The sequence below is a fragment of the Staurois parvus genome, unplaced genomic scaffold (assembly GCF_062004578.1).
Source record: "Staurois parvus isolate SC_StPar_1 unplaced genomic scaffold, SC_StPar_1.0 ptg000626l, whole genome shotgun sequence".
Classification (NCBI taxonomy): Eukaryota; Metazoa; Chordata; class Amphibia; order Anura; family Ranidae; genus Staurois; species Staurois parvus.
Window position 1 is genome coordinate 9,868 of NW_028318422.1, and position 18,306 is coordinate 28,173.

Here is an 18,306-nt window from a genome sequence, read left to right on the forward strand (position 1 = left end):
TATCAGCAGGAGGTGATGAGAGCAGTAGTAGGAAGATGGTAGCAGTGAGGGTGAGATGTACAAGTTTTGGGGTGGAGCAGAGGGGTAAAGAAGTGAGATTTTGGGAACACAAGATAGTGATATGAAAAGGAGGAGTAGAGGGGACATATTAAAAAGGTACTTGGAGTGGTACTCAGATTTGTAAGAGATGTTTCCCAGGGTGTTTGCTTGCAGTCTGTCCAGCATGCAGTAGAGTTTCTTGCTGTTGTTGTGTCTTCCTGCTGCTTGAGTTCTCCTGCTTTAGTTCAACTGCTGTGTTTAACTGCTTCTTCTTAGCACTCCATCAACGCAGCACTCACGCAATGCAGAACCCCCATCAGAGACTGTGCCCCCCCCATCAGTGATCTCCCCCCATGAGCTGATCTAAACTTAGAGGGAGATGCTCAAATGAACATTCAACTCCATCCCAATTAGAAGCTGATAAGGATCACATGAATAGTGGGGGATGTTTCTCAGGAAACAGACTACAGTCATAAAACGGGTGCAGCTAGAGGTGAGAACTGGTCAACATATACACAAATATAAATACACTATTTGTTCTGAATTTAACAGGAATCAATGCGTTTCTTAGTTAAGAGTGGAGAGAGGTGCATTTACCCAGAGAAAAGCAGCAGGAATCAATCCCAGGCATCCCTGGGAACCGCTGTCACCACATGCATGGCCAAATCAGGGTTGGACTTCGCTTCCATTTATACTACTGATCATTTTACCTCTTTTGTACTCCTTTTTAATGCTTTATAACAATTGAAGTTATTTTTTTCTAATTCTTTTTTTGTTTTTTTTTAGGTGTTGGCAAGAGTAGTTTACTGCTAAGGTTTGCGGATAACACTTTTTCAGGTAATTTTGTGTATTTTATGATCACACTGTTGCAGCACTAGTTTGGGCATACTGCTCCTATAGCACGATCAGTGTGTGTTATGGCTTTTATGCCATATTCCTAGATTGTAAGCTCCAAGGAGCAGGGCCCTCGAACCCCTTGTGTATTTTTGTATTGCTACTGCACTGTCTTATGTATTGTCTCCCATTGTAATGTACAGCGCTGAGCAAACTGTTGGCGCTATATAAATACTGTGTAATAATAATAATATGCATTGGGGTTATGAGCCTGCCTTCTCTGCACTATACTAACACATACTGGATTCTCCCAAGTGCTCTAAATTTACTTATTTGATTTGTTTTGCTAAATGATTAGCAAGCTGGGTTTGACCACACATCTGTTGGTGTAGAAAGACAATTAAAATCTGAGTTAAAGTATAACTAAAGGCAAAACATTTTTTTTTAGTTTTGGATAGAATGGAGAGGGATCAGAACCCTTGTCAGTCTTTATTGCTGTCTGTGCAGCCATTGGGGAGATTCACCCTCTCTATTTGTCCTGTTTACCATTATCATTGAAAGTAAAAGAAAATCCCAAATTTTGTGTTGTCCCCAAAAAAGTAATAGAGTGGAAATCTTCCTATGGGGACACTAGTTCTGGGGATACAAGAGTTTCCCTTTGCAGGGATTTCCTCCCACTTCCTGTTTGTTTATGGGACACAGATGGTGAAAAAAAGTCTGACGGGTTAGAACCCTCCCTTACTCTATCCAAAAGGGGAATAAATTGCTTTTAGTTCTTCTTTAAAGGTTAAGTTCACCTTTTACAGAAAATATAGTACTAGTAAAGGTAAGAGGAGTAGTAATAGTAAGTCATTGATGAAATTATATGTTTTTGTATTGATGTCTGTCTTTTACATTTTTGTTTCACTAAATAAAAATTAATTTTAAAGATGGTTTGATTCATGCATTTCCTTGCACCTTAAAAATCCCAGTTTTTTAAATTGTTTTGTTTTCCAGAAAATAGCCTATGCAGTCAAAGGGCCCCAGTAGGTATTATAATTATGTGCAGCTCTATGTTCATTAATTTTATTGTCCTATCTGTAAGAACTTTGGGTACCTGTGGAAGCCTGACAGGAAAACTCCCAATTAGTATACACCACATCCTGAGCTTTTCGGATGTAAAACACTTTGATTTTTCACTCCTGTAATGCTAAGATTTCGTGTCCTAGCAGCCAGGCAGAACGTGGGAGTTGCTCATAGAAGGTTCAAATGGAAATTAATGTTTTACAAGGCTGCACCTTTTAAAATCTAATGGAGCCCCTTGACTGCATAGGATATTTTTCTTGAAAAGCAGCATTTTTTTTTTTTAATCCAGACTTGATACTATACAAAGTCCTGACCACTTACTTCTCTCCATTGCCATTGAGTAGGGAAGGAACCTCGGGTCATTCACAGCTGTGCTCTCTGCTATTAGCAAACTTAATACAGCCCACTGTTCGTGCTAATCCCTTCCTCGCTGAGTTCTGATGTGCAGAGGATTACCGTAGACCAGTGGTCTCCAAACTGCGGCCTGAGGGACAGATGTGGCCCTTTGCCAGCCTTTATCCGGCCCTTGGGGCTCTATTCTTCCCAATTTGTTCTTAACACTGACACCAACAGTGGGGTATAATTCCTCCAACCAACAGCAACGATATGGCACTCTTACTCCCACTAATATCAATGATAGGGCACCATTCCATTCACTGAAACCAATGACAGGGCACTATTCCTCCCAATGATAGCAATGATGGTGTTCTATTCTTCCCACTAATATCAATGATGTGGCACTATTCCATCCAGTGGAAACCAATGACAGGGCACTATTCCTCCCAATGATAGCAATGATGGTGTTCTATTCTTCCCACTAATATCAATGATCGGGCACTATTCCATCCAGTGGAAACCAATGACAGGGCACTATTCCTCCCAATGATAGCAATGATGGGGTGCTATTCTTCCCACTAATATCAATGATGTGGCACTATTCCATCCAGTGGAAACCAATGACAGGGCACTATTCCTCCCAATGATAGCAATGATGGGGTGCTATTCTTCCCACTAATATCAATGATGTGGCACTATTCCATCCAGTGGAAACCAATGACAGGGCACTATTCCTCCCAATGATAGCAATGATGGGGTGCTATTCTTCCCACTAATATCAATGATGTGACACTATTCCATCCAGTGGAAACCAATGACAGGGCACTATTCCTCCCAATGATAGCAATGATGGGGTGCTATTCTTCCCACTAATATCAATGATGGGGCACTATTCCATCCAGTGGAAACCAATAACAGGGCACTATTCCTCCCAATGATAGCAATGATGGGGTGCTATTCTTCCCACTAATATCAATGATGTGGCACTATTCCATCCACTGAAACTAATAACTGGGCACTATTCCTCCCACTGATAGCAGTGATGGGTCACTATTCATCCCAGTAATACTAATGACAGGGCACTATTCCTTCTACTGACCACAGGCACTATGCAACAGAACACCACACCTGAGGCATTGCTTACACTCCATCGATGCCCAGCCTTGGCCAAGTGTTTCTTGTTCTTCTTGGACAGATGTTTATTGCTTCCTGTGTGGTTCTCTAGAATTGTGAGGAAATTTGTGTCCAGAGCTGCTGATCCGCCCTGTGCACATGTAGCCACTTTGAATGTGTGTACAACCACGGTGTCTGTCATAGATGCCTGTTATTGATTTGTACAGGCTACTACCAGGTGCAGAAATACTCTGTAGTCTGTCGATGTGTGGCCTTCTGTACCCATGTACATAAAACCTTAATTGTATTTATACAGACTGTGAAGTGAGGCTTTCCTGTAAAATATTTTAAACAGTTTAAATAAAGTTCTAATATTTTCTATAACTGAGTGCTTTGTAATGCATTCCTTCTGTCAGTAAATTGCTCCCTAAAAAGTCCAAAAAAGCAGAATCCACAGCTGATTTTGAATGTACAAGCAAACCTAGTGGCAGTAGAAACTGAAATCAATTTGTAATAGTAAAGCACTGAAGAATGTTGCTTCTTTTTCTTTATAGGCAGCTACATCACAACAATTGGAGTAGACTTTAAAATCAGAACAGTGGAAATCAATGGGGAGAAAGTGAAACTGCAGATTTGGGATACTGCCGGGCAGGAGAGATTTCGCACAATAACATCAACGTAAGAATGTACAGGAAGTAATGTGTCCGGGTATTGTTTGGTGTTGGTCAGATGCTGTATCTCCGTTTGAAACACTGTTGCTGTTCTGTATGGGAAATGACACACTTCAAGAAGAAGCTAGTTTCAGCTCAGTTTACACATTTTTTGTTGGTCTCTTCACTGAAAAATTCACGTAGTAAATTTAGTTTATTTTTATCTTTTTAATAAACCACATTGGTGTTTCACTTGGCATGGTTGGCATTTAAATTGCATCAGAATTGTATAGTTATCAGAGCTTCAAATTTATTGAGAATATTTTAATACAAGTGTCTTAAAGTGTATAATATGTTTATTATCCGCATGATGCCTAATAACTGGTGTGCCATTTGAAATTTGAATGTTTAATTAACTGCTGGCTCTGGGCAACAAGACAGATGATATTAACCACTTCCAGACCGGACACTTTTACCCCCTTCCTGTCCAGGGCAATTTTCAGCTTTCAGCACTATCACACTTTGAATGCCAATTGCGCGGTCATGCAACACTGTACCCATATGAATTTTTTACCATTTTTTTGAGACCGATAAAGCTTTATTTTGGTGGTATTTATTCACCGCTAGGATTTTTTTTTTTTTTGCTATGTAAATAAAATAGTCCAAAAATTTTGAAAAAAAGTTTTATACAATTTTGCAAATAAATAATATTTCATCATAAATCTTAGCCAACAGTTATTCCGTTATCTTTTTAGTAAAAAATAAAAAATCCAAATTAGTTTATAACCAAAAATTATAATTTTTAAACATTTTTTTTACATTTTTATATTTTTTTTATATATTTTTTTTTTACATACTGTCACCCTAGCAGTACAGTGTCACCATGGTGACACTGTACTACTTGTGGGGGGTGATGAAGATTTTTTATTTTTTTTTACACTGATTGCTTTTACACCCATATAGGATGTAAAAGCAATCATTTCTCTTTCTCTCTGTCTGCATTCTTGCAGTTATTGAGAAGTACTGAGTGAGCTGTGATTGGTCACAGCTTGTCACATGGTACAAGGCTGCTGTGCATAGCCTTGTACCATGTGACCTCTGTGATCATTCACAGATTTCACACGTAGTAAGCAATGATGTCCCAAGTGACATTTTGCTTACTACTTTGCATGTGATCACTGATTGGCCAATCAGTGATCACATGATCGGGACCACGTACAGAGGTCCCGTCCGACGATCGGTGTTTCACTGTGTCCGGAGGACACAGCGGGCACCGGATCGCGGTGCTGTGCGCTCCCAGAGAGCGCACACAAGCAGGGTGTGGGGAGGCCGTTTATAAACGGCCACCCGACCCTGTACTGCCATCGTCCAGCCGTTTTATATACAACAGCCAGTCGGGAAGTGGTTAAAAACACATATATAGTTCTCTCCTTTCTGCTGTGTTGGCTACTTGTTTTCAACATGTGCATATCTTGCGCATTGTTCTTGGATCTGTGATATAAATGCCTTTTGCTTTTCCTTTTATTTGAATTCTGTGACATCATCCTAAAATGCTTCCTAGTTCTCTTCAGTAAAGCTAGGTTCACACTTGTGCGGGATATTGCCGCTGCAGGACCCACACAGAGAAATATAAGGAATGCAGGTGGGTGCCATTAAATCTAATGGCACACCACCCTTACTGGGAATCACATCCGCACGGGGAACTGCACTGTGCTTGCAGTTCCCATGCAGGCTGTGATTCCAAAAATGGTGCAGGGACCTTTTCCCTGTTTTACAGGAGGCAAGGCAGCCCATTCAAATGAATAGGCTGTCATGCCTGTGCAAACTGTGGCACGCAAAGCTGCACTTATGTGAACCTAGGGTGGGAGTAGGCAACCTGTGGCTCTCTAGTTGTTCTGGAACTACATTTCCCATGAGACATTGCAACATTACAAAACTGACAGTTACACCTATGACTTGCAGAGGCATGATGGAACTTGTAGTCCTGCAACAGCTGGAGAGCCGCATGTTGCCTACCCCTGACCTAGGGTCAATGGCCTGATAGAATTAACCATGTAGTCATTTTACTTTTAAGGCTCATGTCACTCTGCTTCACACTACTTGGGATGGCCATACACACATTTAAATATACAATCTCCCTTATATCTTCCAACAATTATGCAGTGCTGGACCTTTATAACTGGGTATATATTTAACAGATTCTTTAATTGTATAATTTGGTAAATCAAAAGTAGACTGCACAATCAGAATATCACATGTATGACCAGCTTTATGCAGATCATATACTTTAACACTATCAGACGCCTCCAATGGCTATTTCAATGCCTTTTTTTTTTTTTGGGTAATGGCTTTTTTCACAAAACTTGAGTTTCCATCAGCAATTCCTCAGCTGTTTTATAATCTTCTATTGCTAACATCTAGTCATCCAGTTAGTACACCATTATTTTTTTTTCTGCATAAACAAATCCCCAGCAAGTGCCATAAAATTCCTGTATGCGCATAGTAACATCTAGGTATCTTTCTCATATATGCAGGGCTTTTTTTCCCCTCAGAGAATAGGTGCAGGTGTGTATGGAATTGGATAATGATGATAGACCCCCTTAGCAACAATAGATCCTTTCCAACAACAATAGAACAAAATACACCTCATTGATTTGTTTCAGCAACAATACACCCCTGCTGGCAACAATAGATCTCCCAGCAGTCAGCATCAATAGACCAAAACATGAGATGCCCTCAACAACATCCCCCAACAGCAAGACCCCAGTGCAAAATAGATCCCCCACCAGCAACAATGGACCCCCCCCCAGCAACACTACTCCCCCATGCTATAATAGATCCCCAGCAATCCTCATAAATCCCTCTAGCATACCCCCAGCCCCTTTGCCAATGCATACATTTTGTGCTGGAGGTGCCAGACCTACATTTCCCTAAGCTCCTATTGAAAAAAAGCCCTGCGTATATGTAAGATGAGGTATACGATTGGTACAACTCATTTCTATCATGTCATATTTATATTTTTTCTTGCAGATATTACAGAGGCACACACGGTGTTATTGTTGTTTATGACGTTACCAGTGCAGAATCCTTTGTCAATGTAAAAAGATGGTTACATGAAATAAATCAAAATTGTGACGATGTGTGTCGAATATTAGGTAAGCGTTCTCTGTGACGTTCTCACAAAATACAAGTCAGTTCCAATTGTTTCTTAACATAAGTTGTTTTTCTATGTACAGTGGGGAATAAGAATGATGATCCTGAGCGGAAAGTCGTGGAGACTGAAGACGCCCATAAATTTGCTGCACAGATGGACATACAACTGTTTGAGACTAGCGCCAAAGAAAATCTAAATGTTGAGGAGGTGTGTATTGGCTCTGCTTATACCATACTTGAGTTTTCTAGATTTGCTCTGTTCTTGAGTGGCTGGCCAGTCAAGCACACAACAAAGCATAGGCAAATGTAGGCAATCTTTTTGTCATATATTTTCTTTATTATAGTTAACCACTTCAGCTCCAGGAAGATTTTACCCCCTTCGTGACCGGGCCGTTTTTTTTTTTTTGTGCTATTTCACACTGTGCTACTTTAATTGTCAATTGCATGCTCATGCAACCCTGTATACAAATGAAATTTATAATTTTTTTTCCACACGAATAGAGCTTTATTTTGGTAGTATTTGATCACCACTGTTTTTTTTTACCGTATTTGCCGGCGTATAAGACGACTGGGCGTATAAGACGACCCCCCTACTTTTCCTGCTAAAATGTAGTGTTTGGGCTATACTCGCCGTATAAGACTACCCCTCTTCCAATGCACACCAGTGGGAGGAATAGTGCCCCATCATTGATGTCAGTGGGAGGAATAGTGCCCCATCATTGATGTCAGTGGGAGGAATAGTGCCCCATCATTGATGTCAGTGGGAGGAATAGTGCCCCATCATTGATGTCAGTGGGAGGAATAGTGCCCCATCATTGATGTCAGTGGGAGGAATAGTGCCCCATCATTGGTGTCAGTGGGAGGAATAGTGCCCCATCATTGGTGTCAGTGGGAGGAATAGTGCCCCATCATTGGTGTCAGTGGGAGGAATAGTGCCCCATCATTGGTATCAGTGGAAGGAATAGTGCCCCATCATTGGTATCAGTGGGAGGAATAGTGCCCCATCATTGGTATCAGTGGGAGAAATAGTGCCCCATCATTGATGTCAGTGGGAGGAATAGTGCCCCATCATTGGTATTAGTGGCAGGAATAGTGCCCCATCATTGGTATTAGTGGCAGGAATAGTGCCCCATCATTGGCATTAGTGGCAGGAATAGTGCCCTATCATTAGTATCAGTGGAGGAATAGTGCTCCATCATTGGTGTCAGTGGGAGGAATAGTGCCCCATCATTGGTATCAGTGGCAGGAATAGTGCCCCATCATTGGTATCAGTGGGAGGAATAGTGCCCCATCATTGGTATCAGTGGGGGGAATAGGTGCCCCATCATTGGTATCAGTGGCAGGAATAGTGCCCCATCATTGGTGTCAGTGGGAGGAATAGTGCCCCATCATTGATGTCAGTGGGAGGAATAGTGTCCCATCATTGGTGTCAGTGAGGGGTGGAATAGTGCCCCATCATTGGTGTCAGTGGGGGGTGGAATAGTGCCCCATCGTTGGTGTCAGTGGGGGGGGGGGGGAATAGTGCCCCATCGTTGGTGTCAGTGGGGGGGAGGAATAGTGCCCCATCGTTGGTGTCAGTGGGAGGAATAGTGCCCCATCGTTGGTATCAGTGGGAGGAATAGTGCCCCAGTGTATCAGTGACACCAATGATGGGGCACTATTCCTCCCACTGAGACTTGCTGACCCTGTTCTCGTATGGTGCTGCTGCAGCCAGCATATGTGGTTGCAGCAGCACCTCTACACAGAACACTTACCTGCTGCTCCGGCACTCAATTTTCGCGGGGCCGCTCGGCTCCGCCCCCTCGCCGGTGATTGGCCGCCTGTGTGCCTTTCCTGAGCTACAGTTCTGGCGGCCAATCACCGGTGAGGAGGCGGAGCCGAGCAGCCGCACGAACATCCAGTGGCCGAACTGAAGGAGACGCCGCGCTTCCTGGACCGGATCGTCGTGGAACTGGATCCAGGTAAGAGACATCAGCCCCTGCAAACCCCTGTACTTAATGCCGCAGCCCTCCTAACATATGTACCGGCGTATAAGACGACCCCCGACTTTTGAGAAGATTTTCAAGGGTCAAAAAGTCGTCTTATACGCCGGCAAATACGGTAATTCTATAAATAAAAGACTGAAAATTGTGAAAATCTAGCCCATAAAAAAAAAATCTAATTTCTTCATTAACTATAGACCAGAATGTATTCTGCTACATGTCTTTGGTCAACAAATCTCAATAAATGTATATTATTTAGTTTGTAACTAAGTTAGTCCCAATATGTTATAGCATCCACAAACTATGGGATATATAATTTAAAACTGATCAATCCTGACGGCCAATTTCATTTCTTAAAACTCTTAAAATGTCAGGGCAGTACAAATATCCCCCAAATGACCCCATTTTGGAAAGTAGGCCGGTGTTTAGTAAGAAGTAGTTTTTAAAAAAAAAAAAATTTTTTTCACATACTGTTACTGGCACAATACAGCGTCATGATATTACTGGTGTGACGGTGATCAGGGACACTGGTGACAGTATGTAAAAAAAAAAAGGAATAAACAATTTTTTATTCAATATTTAAAATGTTCTTTTATGCTAAACATTTTTTTTTTATTTTTTACAAGATACTTTCATCAGAGTAGTTCAGTGTTGCCATAGTAACATTGTACTACTCTGGGGGGTGATCAGGGATATTTTGATATTTTTGTATTTTATTTTTTTTACTCTTTGCTGGTATAATGAAGTTCATTGTACCAGCAATGCTTTGAATTGTCATGAATGGGTTACATTCATGACAGCTGTGAATACTATTGATCTCTGATTGGCTACAGCTAATCACATGGTACAGGGTGCTGTGATTGTCCCAGGTACCATGTGATAGCTGCGAGCCAATCGCAGCTCTCTAGTAAAGCTGTTATAAATCATATTGATTAATAACAGCTTTGTTGACCTTGTGATCATGTAATCACATGATCTCAGGTCCAGAGTATCGGGATCCACATTCTACTGTGTCCAATGGACACCGCAGTCGCAGGCAGAATCGCCTACGGGTACGTCGCTTTGCCTCTGCATGCTACTCCCTGCAGTAAAAGGACTTGGGTTGTCGGAATGTGGTTCTAAAGGCAAAGTGTTTCTTACCTTACTGCAATAGTGTCCAACCTTTTGACTTTCCTGGGCCACATAAGAAGAGGAATTGTCTTTGGCCACACATAAAATACACTAAAAATAAGAATAGCTGACAGAAAAAGTCGGGTAGATTACAAGTTAATGATCACTGATAAAGACAATGTACCTAATGAGTAATAAAACTTCATTTTTGTATTTTATTTTTATTTTAAAAAAGTAAAAGGAGGACATCATAAAACTAGTGCGATATTTAACACTGGTTTTGATAAATTAACCTTTAATTATCTGATTTGATGGAAGTAGTAGCAATTCTCATTGAATTCTCAAAGGTGCTCTTCAGATATTTTGATTCTAATTTTGTCCTTTGTGTGCTTCATCCTGACTGTTGATGACATGAATAAGGTGTGATTGTGAAGTTGGATATTTTTCTTTGGGAAGATAAAACTTATCCAGTAACTGTCAAATTTTTCTTTGGCTGGATGTGTTTGGTAAATGTACACATTTAAAAAAAAAATTAAAGTAAGTTTACAATTTTTGTGCTGGTCCACATTCATTGCTGTCATGGGCCACAGGTTGGACGCCCCTACCTTAATGCATGCTCTGCATTAAGGTAAAAAACTTTCAAATTCCTGTGCTGCGCTCACCCTTCTTCCCGTAGGCTCCTGCTGTTGTCAGTCAAATCCTGTGGGGGACATGGCTGCACACAGCCTAGCTCGGGAGTGCCCCCTCAGCAGCCACCTTGCTATGAGGGCACTCGGAGAAAAGGTGATGCTGAGAGAGGGCTGGCAGGGAACTCCAGAAGAGGAGGTAAGGGGCCACTCTATGCAATACCATTCTGCAGAGCAGGTAAGTACAACTTGTTTATAGTATTATAAAAAAAAAAAAGCTTTACAACCACTTAAGACAAAAAATACAATGTGAAAAAAATGTTTAGGTTAAATATGAAAGTGATGTATTTTAATTTTAAGTCAGTAGGCTCCCTTAAAAAATGTTTACCAGGCAATCCTTTACTGCTTTGCTGAAAAAATGCCTGTTTACAAAAGCATAGTTTTCAGTGGAGCAGAACAGAGCTGAGACCCATTTCTGCTCCCTGCTTGGTCATACGGCTCAGTAGAGCTTGTCAGAAGAGCAGCTTCTGATTTGTATATAAATGCTGAAAGATTCTGTTTAGGTAGTAGAAAACATCCATTCAAAAAACAAATTTAAACAAAAGTAAAATACAAAAAGCCCAAAGCATCATAGTATCCCATGAATGGCTATAGAAAACCGTTGCTGAGTTTAATTATTACCTACAAGTTAATTAACCATTTGAGCTTGAGCGAAATACCCATACGTTGCTGGACTCTCGGTAGTTATACCGGATGATGCCGTTTTTTTTAGAGCCGGCGATTGATTCTCTTGTCATAGCAATCGAATCAGCTAACTAGCCACTCGATCACTATTACAAGCAGCGGGAGGGGATGTACCCCCCCCCCCCTTTCTGCTGCTTGTTCGGGATAATCCGTCTGACGAGGAGACCTGAGTAACCAGCCAGTAGGTTGCAGTGCCAAGCAAAGCTGGAATCGCCTTTGATCGCCAGGTAGGGGAGCCGAACGAAGTCGGGATTGGCTCTTTACTATGGTAACCCAGAAGCGGTCACTTGTCATCACTTCTGGTTTACCCAGATGTCAATGGTGCCATTTTTAAAAACTCAAAAGCATTTGAAAACACCAATGTGAAATGCTTTTAAGTGTAGAGGAAGGATTGGGATCTTATTGACCCTCAGATTCCTCCATAAAGAGTACCTGTCACAGGTTTATTGCTGTCATGGGGATGTTTACACTCCTTGTGACAGCAATAAACGTGATTTTACAAAATTATAGCAACAGTGTAAAAATAAATAAAAATTAAAGTGCCTCCACCCCCTATGCTCGCTTGCAAAGGCGAGCGCACGCGTCAGTTCTGCACGCTCGCAAGAGTCGTCCCCCACATGTGAGCTATCACTGCGATCATGGACAGTAATTCTAGCACTAGACTTCCTCTATAAGTGCCTGTTCACATATATGCGGATTAGATGCGGTTTGAACTGCATGCAATCTGCATGACATGTGAAATAGCATTTCTTCCTATGGTGCCTATTCACATATATCTCATACACGGCCTGTTCTGAACCAGTGCTGTTTTAAAAAGAGTCCTGTTTGATTTCTAAGCAGTGCGGTCTGGTTCAGGTGTAGGTTACAGGCTATTGACTTCTAAGGGAACCATTTCTAAACCACATATGTGTGAACAAGATAAGATCCTGAGCTAATCCTGTTATGAACCTGATGTGAACCTGTGAACAGCTACTGTATCGATAAGCTGTGAAACCTGAGCTTCAATCTGCAACGCATGTGTGAATCAGCTCTATATCCAAAGTGATAATCTATAAAAGGCTTTTAAGGCATTGACTATGGATAGTAAACTTTGTTGCACAGGCAGGTACAATTTTAAAGCGTGATATGTTTGGCATCTGTTTACTTGGCGTAACATCTTTCATGTTATGAAAAAAAAATTGGTCATTTACTGGTTTTTTTTTTTCTCAAAATGCAAAAAAGTAAAAACATTTTTTCCCAAAAAATTGCGTTCGAAAAGCATCTATCTACCGAAGTGCGTACACCCCTCACATTTTTGTAAATATTTTATTCTATCTTTTCATGTGACAACACTGAAGAAATGACACTTTGCTACAATGTAAAGTAGTGAATGTACAGCTTGTATAACATGTAAATTTGTTGCCTTCAAAATAATTCAACACACAGCCATTAATGTCTAATCCGCTGGCAACAAAAGTGAGTACACCCCTAAGTGAAAATGTCCAAATTGGGCCCAAAGTGTCAATATTTTGTGTGGCCACCATTATTTTCCAGCACTGCCTTAACCCTCTTGGGCATGGAGTTCACCAGAGCTTCACAGGTTGTCACTGGAGTTCTCTTCCACTCCTCCATGATGACATCATGGAGCTGGTGGATGTCAGAGACCTTGCTCTCCTCTACCTTCCGTCTGAGGATGCCCCACAGATGCTCAATAGGGTTTAGGTCTGGAGACATGCTTGGCCAGTTCATCACCTTTACCCTCAGCTTCTTTAGCAAGGCAGTGGTCATCTTGGAGGTGTGTTTGGGGTCGTTATGTTGGAATACTGCCCTGCAGCCCAGTCTCCAAAGGGAGGGGATCATGCTCTGCTTCAGTATGTCATAGTACAAGTTGGCCTTCATGGTTCCCTTAAATGAACTGTAGCTCCCCAGTGCCAGCAGCCCTCATGCAGCCCTAGACTATGACACTCCCACCACCATGCTTGACTGTAGGCAAGACACACATGTCTTTGTACCCCTCACCTGGTTGCCGCCACACACGCTTAACACCATCTGAACCAAATCAGTTTATCTTGGTCTCATCAGACCACAGGATATGGTTCCAGTAATCCATGTCCTTAGTCTGCTTGTCTTCAGCAAACTGTCTGCGGGCTTTCTTGTGCATCATCTTTAGAAGAGGCTTCCTTCTGGGACGACAGCCATGCAGACCAATTTAATGCAGTGTACGGCGTATGGTCTGAGCAGTGACAGGCTGACCCCTCACCCCTTCAACCTCTGCAGCAATGCTGGAAGCACTCATATGTCTATTTCACAAAGACAACCTCTGGATATGACGCTGAGCATGTGCATTCTACTTCTTTGGTCGACCATGGCAAAGCCTATTCTGAGTGGAACCTGTCCTGTTAAACCGCTGTATGGTCTTGGCCACTGTTGTGCAGCTCAGTTTCAGGGTCTTGACAATCTTCTTATAGCCTAGGCCATCTTTATGTAGAGCAACAATTCTTTTTTTTCATATCCCCAGAGAGTTCTTTGCCGTGAGGTGCCATGTTGAACCAGTATGAGAGAGTATGTTAAACAAGCTGTACACTCACTACTTTATATTGTAGCAAAGTGTCATTTCTTCAGTGTTGTTACATGAAAAGATAGAATAAAATATTTACAAAAGTGTGTGTGTTTTAAGAAATTTTCTAGAAAAAAATATTGATTGTAACATGTAAACAAAAATAGCTTGTTCTTCAAGTGGTTATTGGATTAAAGAGAATTTACAGCTTGTTTTTAGGTTTCAATGACTTTCAGGTTCAGTGCTGTCAGATCCTGGTTGACTTTAGGGTGACTGGGCAAGTTGCAGACCAGGGGCTTTCTGTCCCAGATCTGCTTGAAGTGGGTATGGGTGGCATTGTGGGTCTAACAGGCTCATATCCTCTTTTTAAAGCAGGAAAATATTTACAAAATATTAAAATAAAAACATTTTAATGACCCCTTCCATGTTCACATACATAATATACACACACCTTGGGATGCACATGCAGATTACACCACACTAGGCTATCCCTGCACACACCAGAATGAGAGCAGTATATCATGCACCATCATTTAGGGTAACACTGGATTGATGTGCGGAAAAGCTTTAGTGTATCGCCTTAAAGACCAATTTGTTTTTTTGCTGCATGCAGTGTTTGGTAAATATTCAACACAGACATTTAACAATTGTGTAAAAAAAAAAATAGGAATAATTGGTTTGGCAGCACAAGGTTTAAGATGTCAAAATGTAGTTTTATTTTTTTTATTAAACCTAGGAAGCTGATTTATTTAACAAATGTTTATTTTGAGTTTACGTGCCTTTTTGTTTTTTTTGTGTTTGTGGTGGGAAGGATTCGCTGTGTATACCACATGCTTAACTTTAATGGCACCATATTCAGGTAAAATAACACTATAGAACAGAGATGGGCAATTCATTTTCCAAGGGGACACATGAGAAACTTGGACTATTGTGGAGGGTTGAACTTAATTCTGCTCAATATTAATCTTGGACCTGGGAGGGTCCATGAAAAGAGATCTCTCAGATAGTTGGTGGGTGGTAAAACTGGGCGGCTGGGTACAAAATAAACAGCAGCATCTTATTTTCACTCCATTGTGAGCAGGGCATTGTTCTTTCAGAAAGCTTCTGTGTATGTTTTTAGGTAAAGATTTCATAGCTGTAGTTTTTCTTGGCCTCAGCCAAGTTATGTCTTGACCAGGAGTTATTTCTCCTGTGACCAGCATCTCTGTGGGAAAGTAATTTAGAACTGTACCCAATTTGCAGATTTGTTAGAAGCAATACACAAACCCAAATCGATGAGTGGGATAGGAGGTTTGACAAATACACCACAGGGATTTCCACGCAAAGGTAATTTAATTGTAGATCACTGGAGAAATCAAGAATACATCTTTGAATAGGAAGATCTGATTGTTTATAAATAAACACAGAGGCTGCCTTCTCTCATACTGCTATGCATGCTTATAAACCACAGTTGTTTAGATTTTGGTTGGATTATCAAGCAAAGAATATAGGAGCTGCCAATTGCACCTGTTTTTAAAAGGGCCAAGCTTAAGGTGTGTCATACTTCCTTCATTATCTGGTGAGTCACTGACCCAGAACAAGCATTAGCAGGTGACATGACAACCGATAAGCTCACACTTGTTCCAGCTCAGTTATTTGCCACATAATGAAAGAATGATCAGAATAGTCGAAGACCATGTACCTTCCAAGAGCTAAGTGGCAATGGCAGCCTTTCTGTATGGACATGTACTGCAGTAAAATGGCAGGTAATCATCAAGTTTTTCCTGAAATTATAATATTTTGCTTGTAAAGCTCACAACACCCTTTGTTTGCCTTTACAGATGTTTAACTGCATTACTGAGCTAGTTCTCCGAGCAAAGAAAGAAAACTTGGCAAAGCAACAACAGCAGCAACAGAATGACGTGGTGAAATTAACCAAAAACAGTAAAAGGAAAAAGCGATGCTGCTAGGTGCAGGCACAGCACACAGAGGCTGCTCTTAATCCGAACATTCGTTCCTGGAATGAAGAGTAACTGTGCCATGGGCAGTGCCCAGCTTTCAGGGGTTGGGGCATTTTCTCAGTTCTGTGCTGTTAATTTAAGAATTTCTCAAGGTTTTCTATTGAAAGGCGCTGACACCTTTTTATTGCTGTGCCAACAAGGTGTTGTGGATCCTTGTCATCCCCTTGTCACCCCTGCTCTTCTGGAGCGTCTGCTAGGAAAGGACAGTTGCAGTGCCTACCCCTTGGACTGATTAACAAGAGTCTGTACATACTGTATATTGCGTTAACCAGCCTCGCCTCCCTCATTTTGCTTTGGCTTTCACCTTACGATTGCCAAACTGTCGTAATGCGCAAATATAAACTGATCACATTTTTAAAGATTTAGGACAGTTGGCATCTTTAACATTGCGCCTGGTGTCTGTCCTGCCTTCTAGGGTAAGAATCACTAGGCCTTGCTGTTATTTTGCTTCCCTGCTGTTTAGTTTTTTTGTTTTGTTTTTTTTTGTTTTTGTCAATATTTAAAACCATGCTAAAGAAAACCAAGCATCTATTACATTGACCAGAGCAGGACTTGCGACTACAAAGTAATTTTGTTTTTAATGAAAATCTGGATGGATCCTGAACTGTTAGCAGTTGTTTGTTACAATCTCTATCTCAAAAAAAATATTGTGAATTTAACAAATTATGTGGGTAAAAAAACTCTGCCAAATTTTTGTACCATCTTCATAAATAGGATCGAAGTTAATAAAAAAAAAAAAAAAAAAGTGAAATATGGGTCCTGAATTTAAAAGAAAACAGGCAGTTGTCTTGTGATGTCAATGCATGAAATAGAAGGGTTTACTCTGGACTGGTTGTGTTCATATGGGCATTAAAGAACCAATAAACCCAGAATAGAAGTGATACTTTCCTAGAAAATCTTTTGACAGATTTCAGAAATATACACTTTAATGTGATTTTTGCCTAGAAGTGGATACATTCCAGAAGCTATATGTCCAACTTTCTGTGATCATTAACAGAGGGACACAGCAGGCCTATTCTGGCTTCATATATCTGCTACCTGTGGGGGTTAAGCACCAAACATTTTTAAGCTGCATCTTTTCATAATAGTAGCACAATTCTAGGCTGCAAGTTCTAACTTCAATCTCTTGAAAAGCTATGGTCACTGAAGAATCTTCATCATAAAACACTTCTGCCATGACTGATGCCAGGCCCCCATTATGGTTTGCTCTCTCTGGACCACTATGTCACCACAGGACCCATTAATGATGCAGGAGGAACCACAGCAGGGTACCAGGCATTGACATATGTAGAAGTATGATTGAAGTATCTTTAGGCGCTCTAGCTGTGGAACAAACATTAGAACTCATTGCCCACCAAAGAGGAATTCATATTTTTATTAAAAAAAGATATTAAGGCTAGCAAGTTACTTCATTAATTGATTGTAGGAACTGAAACTCTGACTATCTCTTGATTTGTGCATTCAGCTGTCAATCACTGGTTACACCTGCAGCAAAGGTGAGATAATAAACAGATATTGAAAATCTGTGAGGTTAGAAATCTAACAACTGCCTCTGTGACTAAGCATCTTGTGTGTGTGAAAGCAGTCTGGTTTCACATCTAGATGGCAACTGCTGTCCTATACCCCAAATCTTTAATATAGTCCATCTCAGTGAAACCACCTACTGTTTCAGTTGGACCTACAGTTGGTTGGACCCACCGCTGATTTGTAAGGGTGCAAGCTGTAGAGCTTTTCTGTTGTTCCGGGCTTCACTAGTTAATGAGTCACTAATGTGAAATATGCACCCAGGGAAGTGTACCCTTCTGTCAGTAACCTTTTCTGGTTAGTGACTCGCTTGGTAGTGAAACCAGGATGATATTTCCTGGAGGCTGCAGCTTTAGAGCCAACTCAGCAATGGCAGCTACCTTATGTCTGTTCTCACGTGTTCCATTAAATTTTGTTCTGGAATTTCTCAGTCTGTGTCAGCGTAATTTTTAGGCAAAATGATTAAATGGATTGAATCTACTTTTGAATAACTGAATAAAATACAGATGTGTAGGGAAATGGCCATCTTTAGAATACCACATTTCTTTTGGATTGGCTCTGATATAGTGGCAAATTATTATATTTATCTGTGAA

At 41.0% G+C, this 18,306-nt stretch overlaps 1 protein-coding gene across 1 annotated transcript; it reads left to right on the forward strand.

Annotated features, from left to right (window-relative positions):
• Positions 1-825: 825 nt before the first annotated feature.
• LOC149449354 (ras-related protein Rab-35) lies at positions 826-18,142 on the forward strand (the record flags this gene model as incomplete). The annotated part of the gene is made up of 5 exons (XM_089693337.1): positions 826-876; positions 3,942-4,065; positions 7,068-7,192; positions 7,274-7,398; positions 16,009-18,142. Coding segments are annotated over 5 exons (554 nt in total), but the record flags the coding sequence as incomplete, so codon positions are not given.
• Positions 18,143-18,306: the final 164 nt, after the last annotated feature.